Source organism: Suricata suricatta, chromosome 5 (genome assembly GCF_006229205.1).
Source record: "Suricata suricatta isolate VVHF042 chromosome 5, meerkat_22Aug2017_6uvM2_HiC, whole genome shotgun sequence".
Classification (NCBI taxonomy): domain Eukaryota; kingdom Metazoa; phylum Chordata; class Mammalia; order Carnivora; family Herpestidae; genus Suricata; species Suricata suricatta.
Genome location: NC_043704.1, coordinates 14,163,808 through 14,172,761, shown reverse-complemented (window position 1 = coordinate 14,172,761; position 8,954 = coordinate 14,163,808). Strand labels below are relative to the sequence as shown.

Below are 8,954 nucleotides of genomic sequence, written 5' to 3'. Positions count from 1 at the left end.
GGCGGCCGCCAGGCCCGATGCGTCACTCTCGGGGCCAGCACCGTCCTCGGGACCCCCGCGGGCCGGCCCCCAGTGGGTCAGGATGGACGTCAGGAGGCCCCTGCACGTCTCCAAGGCAGCCGCCCGAGGCTCGGGGTCAGCCGCCTCCACTGCCTCCTCGGGCCTCCTCCTCCGGCCCCGCGGGCCCCGGGCTCTGGCGGGCCCGGCAGGCCTGCCCTTATCCTTGAGCATCTCTGTGGAACACAGGGAGGATGGCGGTGAGACGGCCGGCCGGCCGCCTCACAGCCCCAGGTGGCGGGCGGGGGCGCAGGGGGACGCAGGGTCCTGAAAACTCGGTCCCTGCAGGACATGTTCCTGCACCGGGGGCACCACGAGTGCTCCACACAGGCCTGTGACAGTCCCCACTGCCCTCCAGATGAACCCACTTCATCCTCACCATGGCCAAAGCCGCCCCTCCCCCTCCCGGCGGGCACCAGCTGTGGCAGGGCCGCACCTCAGAGCCGGTATCCCAGGCTCCGTCTGCAGGGCTAGAGGACGGGTGTGCCCTGTTCCGAAGCCTCGTAGGCTCTGGAAATGCCGCTCAGAGAGCGAGAGTGCTGGGTGCTCTGTGGGAGCCGAGCAGCTTGGGGACTGGCAGACACTGGGTCCCTTCCGACACTCACTCAGTAGCTCCCTGACTTGGTATTTCTCAATGGCCGCTCGCAGGTCCTCCTGGAGCTTAGCATCGCTCTCGAGGAGGCTCCATTTGTGCAAGAGGACCAGCACATCCTTGGTGGACAGCACCATCTCGTTCACCGTGAAGCGGTTCATGTCCTTGAAGGCCTGCACGACGGTGGCCCGGTACCTCAGCACGGACTCGAGGGCCCCGAAGAAGCTGGTCAGCTGGGCGGAGGCCAAGGTGGGCCTGTTGGGAGCCAAGGTCGCAGACTGAGCAAAAGCTGTCTCCTTAGCCCGCAGCCCAGGACTGGGGTGGCTGGGCAAGGCCACAGACCCAGAGGGTCAAACGTCCTGCCTGGGACCGGAGTATGCCTTTTCAACAGAAACGGAGCACAGACCCAGCACAACAAACAGGAAAAAGCCAGCTGCCTCCAGGGAGGCGAAGCTGGGACAGGACCGGAGTCCGACGTGCTGGAGGAATGGAAATCCCCGCGGAAACCATGGCTGACCGGGAGAGTGAGGCGGACAGAGTGTGAGCGTCTGAGCACCAGCTGCCTCACAGGCCGGCCGGCTCCCCTGTGCCTCACCTCTCAGACTCGGCACCGGCAGGAAACACACTCTGAACCCCAGAGAATTTTAAACTTGATAGCACCTGCTCCACACAATTTGAAAATTATTTCAAACTGCAATCAGTCCTCAAACACCAACCTGTCTTTCAACAACCCCAAAATGAGAAACAGGTCTGTCAGGACTGACTTTACAACTTAATTTAAAACAACCGAAGACGAAATGCCCTGTTCTTTATCAAGAAAGTTTTCACTCAGGTTATAATCCATTTGTGATCCATCTTGCGGTTCCAATGAGCACACCTCTGTGCCCAAGTCACAACTGTGAGACTCTTTTCTCTAAGACAGCGGACTCTGAGGAGAGCTGAACTCTCTGAGGAAATCAGGAGCATTATGCTAAGGGGTCATATGAAAAAACTGAAATTTTCAAGAAGATTCTTGGATGAGTGAGTCTGTGCAGGCTACTGAAGGCAGAAGCAAGTCTGGGAACATGCTTTCTTAAGGTGACAGAAAATATGTTCTTTCTATAGAACATCTGAGTGCTTGAATCACAATATCAGGATAGTTGTCTGCTAAAAATGATCGGTTAGGACAGGTTTTAGGTGTTTAAAGTGGTAAGTTCTCAGGGTGTTGAAAGGAGCCTCATAAAGTTGAAGGAGAAAAGCAGCAACAGCTAAAAGAGGTTTCCAGACGTCACCCACACGGGTAGCAGCCCTGTGCCTCAGCCCCGGGAAGCTGTGACCCAGGGGACTACTGGGCAGTGATGTCCACAGGTGACACGGTCACACCTGGTGGGGCAGGGGCTTACCTTAGGTGCTTTGTGAGCACAAGGAGAACGTACAGGAACTCATCGACCAGGTGTAGGGCGAGCAGCTTCGGGGGCTCCCGGGACCCGGGCTTGCAGGGAGGCGGGCCTTCAGACTCCACGCCCCTGTCTCCCAGGTTGGTCACCCACAGTGTGTGCAGCAAGGAGATTATGCCGGACAGCAGCTGGGTCTCCAGAAACCTGAAACCAAATAAGGCAATGCTCACTGCCACGCCCTGTCCTTTCAGCGACCTCGGCTGGAGCGGGGTTGTGGAATGTCGGGACACACTACGCCCGCAGTGGCAGTCCCCAAAGTCACAGCATCTGTGTGAAAATGGGGAGCCTGACATCCAGATGCTGCAGCACAGGGCGGGGCCCCGATTCTCCCTCCTGGCGGGTGACCGCTAGAGAGGATGGGTGGTCGGGCACGTGTCCGGTGGACACCAAAGCCAGCAGTAGACCCCACGCCCTCCACCCCGCCCACGCCCTCCGGACACATGGCTCACACGCAAGGCGCGTACTTGCTCTCGAGGATGTGTAAAATCCACGTCAACAGGCTATAGTCCCGCAGGATCTCATAGGCAGACTGGGGGTCTCGGGCAGCATTCTGTAGAATTTCCAGAATCCAAATCTGACAACCCAAAACAAAGAGTTACTTCTCAGTAGGGAAACCAAACTTGCTTGATCAAAGGAACAACTTAAACAATATTAGCGGGGTGCTCTGCCGTGTCTGTAAGCGTGGTGGCCGTGGCCGGCCGGAGGGCACACGGCAAGTGCCAGGCCCTGTGGCTGCCCGCCCCTGCTAACCCATCCTAAGGAACCAACCCACGGGCACAAAGGCACGGCTCGGGAAGCACGCGGCCCAGCATGAGCCTGCAAGGAGGGTGGGCCCATTCCTAGCGCAAACAGCTGGCGGCCCATTTGGTCCCTTCAGTTTCAGCATCTGGAAGGGAGGCCGTTAAGAACGGGGCCACCCCCTGAACTGGGAAGTGGGAGTCTTCGAATTCTCCCTCGTCCTAAGAAATAGCTACCATTCCCAGACTCTGTTTCTTCCAGTGTGTCTCTTGCTTCTGACTCGCTCCTATGTACACACGTCTTGTGTTCAGTCAGACATAAAACCCGACGGGGCTAGACCCCGAAACTCTACCTACTTCCTCCTTCCAGCACTCGTAGCACTGAGGACACAGGGATGGGGACACACACACACACACACACGAGCTCTCAGTCGAGGGGTGTCCCTTGCTGGCTGTGCGACAGTCAGCTTCAACTCTCGACTCCTGTTTCCTGGCTGAGTTTTGAGAACCTACAGCTCCTGTGCATTGAGTGAAATCCTGGTGGCTCAAGAGGGGCCTGGCGAAAGCATGCCAGTCATCTATGGGGGCAACAGGAGAGGGGCCCTCGCGAGGAATAGCATTTCCCCAGGGGACAGGCAGCCGCGAGGGCCAGCCCTTCCCCTCAGAGGACGTCAGCCTCATGTCACATGAGCGGGTTGGTCACGTCCAGGCTGGGATGAAAATTCATACGCATCTGACTTCCAGAGAAAAGCGTGAGAAAAAGCCGGACCCTCCCTTCTCCGACAGTCCGTGGGGCTGGCCTACCTGCGCCTGGCCGCCGCACAGGGGGCTGCTGAAGAAGGACAGGATGATGTGGAAGACCCCTCGCCGGGCGTAGAGCTCGTAGCAGCGTCTGTCCCGCAGCCCCTGCCGCAGGGTCCCAAACACCCATTCCCGTTCTGTCTTTTGCTGTAACGCAGGCGAACGGAAAATTACTGTCAGGCAAGTGAAAGACGCCTCTTCCGACCCCACCATTTTCGAGTGGTGGCAACAGAAGTAGCGTGGCGGCAAAAAGTTTCCCTATTTCTGCCCATGTGATCGAAAACCCCTCAACACCCGACTCGGTTTCTTCAGATTGGAAGTAAAGGAGCAGGTCAGGTTCACACACCGCACTGTGTCAACCCACACAGGGGACCTACAGAAGCACATTTCATATTTAACCCAATTGCTCACCGAGAAAACATAACGGAACGCCACACAACTTAGGCTGCGGAAGTACCTTTTTTTAAGGTGGGAGACGCCACCTACAAGTTAACGCGTGGCATGACGAGCATTTCTGCGAGCAAGACCACATGACCTTCTTGCTCCTACACGGCCTGGGCAGCTGTGCCGCCAGCAGTGCCGAGCAAGGGGAGGATACCAGAAGGACAGCAGGAGTCCTCTGGGGCCCTCGGAGACTTGAGAAGCCGTACCTCAAAGTCTGAGCTGAAGAAGAACTGGTAGAAGCCCGGAACTTTGTTCATATTCAAGTACTCGTGTGACAGTAGGAACTTGTTGATCTTCAGGTACATGTGCTCCTCTGCGGACAAAGGAGGACAGTGGCTTACCAGGAGGACCCCCCGGTGCTCTGCCGGAGTTAGGGAGCAGGACCTGGGGGGCAGGGGCAGACATCTATCCCTGCCCCCGGGGAGCTTCTGCAGCCTTATCCAGATGGGCAGCTCTCGAGAACCCAGCTGTGATAAGGCACCTTGGTTCTGTGCCGCGTGCGGGCTCTGGCCCAAGGCTCTGAGGCAGCTCTGGGGGGCTGCCCCTCCCCAGCCAGCAGCCCACCACACAAGCTCCACCCGGCTGGTATGCCAAGTGGAACCGGGTCATACAGATGGCACAAGGCTGACAACCAGCCCCATCAGCCTCCCGTGGAAGGTCACGGTCAGGATAGTCTTTTTCTTTAGCGTCTACAAATGACTGATTACTCTCTTTCCTCCTGTACCTTCTAAGGAGAAGAAAAACCATGTAATAAAAACTATGTAGGAGCAGATGAACGCTAGATCTGAACTCGAACAGCAGGCTGACCGGAGATGGATTGTGGGGCCTTGGACAAGCTAGTGACCACGGGCTACAGGCAGGGGGCTGCTTCGCCATCTGAGTATGACCGTGTTACCCTCAGAGAACCCAGTACAGGGGACCTAAAGGTAGTCCTGCTACGTTAGCAGTGGGGCCTGCGCGGAGTCACAGGAGCAGTGCTCTCATGCCCTGGGTGGCGCCTGGGCCACTTTCTGGCTAAGGACCCACGGGCCATGCACTCTGACTTCCGAGTACAGATCAGCAGCTGCCGGTGGACAGACTCCCCGAGCTGGACCCCCTGCACATGCAGGACCCCGGTCCCCCCACAGTAGTCCTGGGAGCCAGGGGCCATGACATGCTTTTACCGCAGCATCACATGCCTGCGAGCGAATATGAGTAAGTATCCCCTCCCTCATCACACACACTGCCCTGCACTGTATCTTCTTACGGGATTTTTTTCTGGATTTCACTCCTAGGGGCCCATAAAGAGCTTCCTCACAGCCATCCGTTACCCACTGTCTGAGACTGTGGACAGCCACGCGGCTCACGGTTATGAGCACTGGGTGGCCGGTCAAGTGCCTCCTCACATGTGAGACGGGCCATGCCTATGGATTAACACCGAAAAGTGGACGTGTCCGATCTCGACATTTCAACCTCGCCCCAACCTAGTCCTATCGGCGGTACCTGGTTTCAAAATCTGCAGGGCTGCTTTGGCAATGAAGAGAGTCAAGGTAAAGGTGAGTCTCATGTTCTGAGTTCGGATCCCATTCCGGACTACATCCAGCAGGTAAAGGAGCTTAAAACCAGGAAACAAAGAAGAAAGGGGAGGGGGGTGGTGAGGGAGAAGGAGGGCTGTGCCCAGCCTCGCTTACACTGCAGTGTGGCCGGGTGGCCTGCTCCGCACACCGCAGGACGCACAGAGGGGCAGCATCGTGCTCACCGCCACCTCAGGGGTGCCTCTGCTGTCCCTGGAGGAGCCAGGCAGGTGCGCACGGGTGGAGAGAAGGCCGTGACACCCCGACCATCCGCTCTGTCCCTGCTCCCTGCCGCCCTGGGGCACACGCTGCTGAGGCTCAGCGTGTGCGGGAGGAGGGCTGCCTCAGCCGAGGCTCAGACCAAAGAAACCAAACTGCTCTGCCCACCTACGCACAAGAAGCCTGTCGAAGGGGAGCTCTCTCTCAGCCTCCCCGCAGCTGAGAACCAGAGGCAGCCTCCAGCACCACCCCCTCCAGGGGCACAGCCCTCAATTCTTTATCAGACGTCTCCCGACACCACGCTCCAGGTCCCCCAGAGAGCCCCCGCCCGGCTGCGGCGGACAGCCGGCTCCCGGAGGCCCGCTCACCTGCGGCTGCTCTCGGAAGCGTGCGCCTTCCAGCTGCGAGTAGAAGGCCGCCAGGACGTAGTAGGCCGCAGCCCGCATCTGCGGGTCGTAGCTGCTGAGGGCCGCGACAGTCAGGCCCAGAGAATTGGAGTCCAAAAATTTTCGACAATCTACCACAAATTCTATGGGAAGTAAAACAGAGCATTAAATATACACATGCACGCACACACATGCAATGGTCACAGTGCTTGTGCCACACGGACAATTAAATTTCCTTTTGTGTACCTCCAACATCAGCGAGTGCTAGCCAGATACAAGAAATACAGGTCTCTGCAGCACCCCCCTCTCACTTAGCTTTTGCTGATGTTGGATAAGAGCCAATTTTCCCCTCCATGGCAATAAGCTATACTTTCAGCTCCCAAAATGCTTATAAACCCCAATCAGGATTATTTCATTGCTTCTCACAAACATTCAATGAGTCAGAGAAGAATGGAGGTGTCACTCAGACCTGAGACCTGAGACCCCAGTGCGCTGGAGACCTGGGGGACACGACCACAGAGCCGGCAGAGAAAACCAGCTCCCCGTTTCTCCCTTTTTCAGGCCGCAGCGTCTGAGTTCCTAGCTACAAACACCGCTAAGGAAAATATCAAAGGCAAGGGAGCTGGGAAACTGAGCCAGTACAAACCAGTCCGACCTGGCCCATCAATTTTATGAAGGATTAATTTATATCCACTCTGCAACCCTAGTTCTTTTTTTAAGCAAACCACAAAAATCTCACGGAAGAGCGGCTCACCACGCTTGAACAAAAGCTGGAGTCGAAAGAGCTTGCCAGGGGCGCCTTGGTGGCTCAGTCTGTTGAGCGTCTGACTTGGGCTCAGGTCATGATCTTGTAGTTCATGGGTTTAAGCCCCACATCAGGCTCTGCGCTGAGAGCTCAGAGCCTGGAGTCTGTTTCGGATTCTGTGTCTCCCTCCCTCTCTGTCCCTCCCACTTGTACTCTCACTCACTCTTCTCTCTCTCTTAAAAATAAGTAAACATTAAAAAATTTTTTTAAAAATAAAAAACTAAAGAGCTTGCTGGCGGTTATCCATCTGCTACCTGGGAGGCCTTGTAAAAACTCATAATCACTTCAGGACATGATGTGACCGAGAGAGACGGCCAGATATACAAGGGGAGCCCCAGGACCACAACTTAAAGGGCTTGACTACCAATAACAAAGTTCAGGACACTTGAAATTCTCTTTAATAAAGACTTTTTACAACATAAATCCTGTCTAAATTATAAAACAAAAAACCGTGAAGAACAACCTTAGGACAGAGAACGGTCACCGCGTTTCAAAATGACGCCACGGGGTTTGGGCAGGATCGTCACCCATGCAGTGTTCTCAGGCTGACTGGTGACCTGGTTAGGTCCAGCACCAAACACAAACCAAGTGAAACGAAAACCCACAGACCAAGGGAAATGTGCAACCTTGGAATGTACTATCTATCGATAAAAGATTCACTACTAATGATGATTTAAAAAAAATAAATCAAACCTTTTTTTTTTTCTCTTCCTAAAGTGAGACTTTTAAATGGGTAGTTTTGGCAACTTAAAAATGCAGAACATAACTAATGAGGAAAAACTGTACTCATCAGCGACGTCTCTATACTGTGATCCAAACCGCTGCACGGGCACACGATGGCCCCCAGTGAGGGGCTGCCCAAAGATGCCGAAATCACTCCAAACCATAAAGTGTCCTTGTCCCTCAGAAGTAGCAGAGCAACTTGTAACTTCCACAGCACCAGCACCTGCCCCCACCAAGGGTGACCGATGGCGGTGTGGACGCTCTGCGTGGTCCCCTTCCTCTTTCTCAACATTTACACCATCTCAAAGCAGAATCAGGATTTCTACTTCTGGCCAGGAGAGTGGCAGAAACCGGATACCCCTGTCCACCCGAAGCAACTAAAACACCAGACTGAAGAAATAAAACAAGGATTTTCAAGACACTGGACACGAGGTGATAAAGGAGAGCAATCTCCCGGAGCGAAAACAACAGGATGAACCTTCCGATAGTCCCCGCTCGCAGCCTGGAGGTTTCTAGGCGGAGACTGGAGAACTCGGAGTTGTGCAGACGGAGCAGGAGGCCTGGGAGGCCAAGGTGGCCAGACGTCACAGGGAGAGTCCCGGAGAAGAGAGAGTCCTGGAGAGAGCACCAGGCTCTCTGGCTGAGTGCCACCCGGCAAGAGTGTCTCAGGGAGGTGTGTGAGGAAGCACCTGAGGCTGAGGTACAAGGACAGCCCCAGGCTCATGCCTGCCCGGCCATGGCTCCTGTCCCACAAGCCAGGGTGACCCCTCACAGCTCACAGGGACAGGGCACACTGCTTCGAAGGGTTCTACTTCAGTCGTGAGTTGAAGTCTGCCTGTCCTGGACCAACAAGCTGCTTTGGTCTCATCTAACAGAGATCCAAAGCAAGACCGGGAGGACCAAACCATGTCTAAGCAGATCAAATGTGTCCTAAAACAAAGCTCCGGAACATCCACAGGGATACAGAAACATCCAGCACCAGGGCACCTGGGTGGCTCAGTCGCTTAAGCCTCTGACTCTTGATTTCAGCTCAGGTTAAGATCTCAGAGTTTGTGAGTTCAAGCCCCGCTTGGGATGTCTCTTTCCCTCTCTCCCTCTCTTTCTTTGTGTGCCTCCCCTGCATGAGTGCCTGCGCATGCCTGCTGTCGCTCGCTCGCTCTCTCAAATCAATAAACTAAAAAAAAAAAAAAAATATATATAT

The 8,954-nt window shown here is 55.4% G+C and overlaps 1 protein-coding gene across 1 annotated transcript in view; it reads right to left on the bottom strand.

Annotated features, from left to right (window-relative positions):
• Positions 1 to 8,954, bottom strand: part of URB1 (URB1 ribosome biogenesis homolog) — a 67,875-nt gene that overhangs the window by 1,578 nt on the left and 57,343 nt on the right. Inside the window, exons 31-38 of the mRNA XM_029938666.1 lie at positions 6,208 to 6,368; positions 5,550 to 5,661; positions 4,274 to 4,380; positions 3,627 to 3,770; positions 2,550 to 2,659; positions 2,032 to 2,229; positions 663 to 904; positions 7 to 233 (exon numbers count right to left, since the gene is read on the bottom strand). Coding sequence (XP_029794526.1) covers positions 7 to 233; positions 663 to 904; positions 2,032 to 2,229; positions 2,550 to 2,659; positions 3,627 to 3,770; positions 4,274 to 4,380; positions 5,550 to 5,661; positions 6,208 to 6,368 — 1,301 coding nt within the window. The remainder of the gene's footprint in view (positions 1 to 6; positions 234 to 662; positions 905 to 2,031; positions 2,230 to 2,549; positions 2,660 to 3,626; positions 3,771 to 4,273; positions 4,381 to 5,549; positions 5,662 to 6,207; positions 6,369 to 8,954) is intronic.